Raw genomic sequence first — 780 nt, forward strand, 5'->3', positions numbered from 1 at the left:
CTCGGGCCGTGGTGCTGGAGCGGGTGGGATGCAGGAGGAGGGGAGGGCAGGCAGGGACCGTGGTGTGGGCAACCTCAGTGTGTGAGCTCAACCAGAAAGGCTCCCAGTAAGGTGACCCTGGGGACAAAGTCACCTCCGAGCCATCGATCCGGTGGCTCGGTGCGCTGCCCGGGGCTCAGGCGCTCGCTGTGCTCTCGTTTCAGGGAGTTACTTCGCCAACCACTTCATCATGGGCGGGGAGAAGTTCGACTCCACGCACCCCGAGGGGTACCTGTTCGGCGAGAACAGCGACCTCAACTTCCTGGGCAACCGGCCCGTGGTGGTGGGTACCGGGGGGAACCGGGCACCGGCACCGGCACGGGGAGGCTGAGTGGGACAGGGGCTGTGGGACAGGCTGAGTGTGACATGGTGGGTGTGAGGGACAGGCTGAGTGTGACAGGAGGTGTGTGGGACAGGCTGAGTGTGACAGGAGGTGTGTGGGACAGGCTGAGTGGGACAGGCTGAGTGTGACATGGGGTGTGTGGGACAGGCTGAGTGTGACAGGAGGTGTGTGGGACAGGCTGAGTGGGACAGGAGGTGTGTGGGACAGGCTGAGTGTGACAGGAGGTGTGTGGGACAGGCTGAGTGTGACAGGAGGTGTGTGGGACAGGCTGAGTGTGACAGGAGGTGTGTGGGACAGGCTGAGTGTGACAGGAGGTGTGTGGGACAGGCTGAGTGGGACAGGCTGAGTGTGACATGGGGTGTGTGGGACAGGCTGAGTGTGACAGGGGGGGTGGGGGG

The 780-nt window shown here is 64.1% G+C and overlaps 1 protein-coding gene across 1 annotated transcript in view; it reads left to right on the top strand.

The window, feature by feature from the left end:
- The first annotated feature begins 205 nt into the window (after window positions 1–205).
- The window catches only part of RNF157 (ring finger protein 157), a 23,677-nt gene continuing 23,102 nt past the window's right edge, over window positions 206–780 (top strand). The window contains exon 1 of the mRNA XM_031059958.1: window positions 206–322. Coding sequence (XP_030915818.1) covers window positions 230–322 — 93 coding nt within the window. The 5' untranslated portion in view covers window positions 206–229. The remainder of the gene's footprint in view (window positions 323–780) is intronic.

Source organism: Geospiza fortis, unplaced genomic scaffold, assembly GCF_000277835.1.
Source record: "Geospiza fortis unplaced genomic scaffold, GeoFor_1.0 scaffold244, whole genome shotgun sequence".
NCBI classification, from domain to species: domain Eukaryota; kingdom Metazoa; phylum Chordata; class Aves; order Passeriformes; family Thraupidae; genus Geospiza; species Geospiza fortis.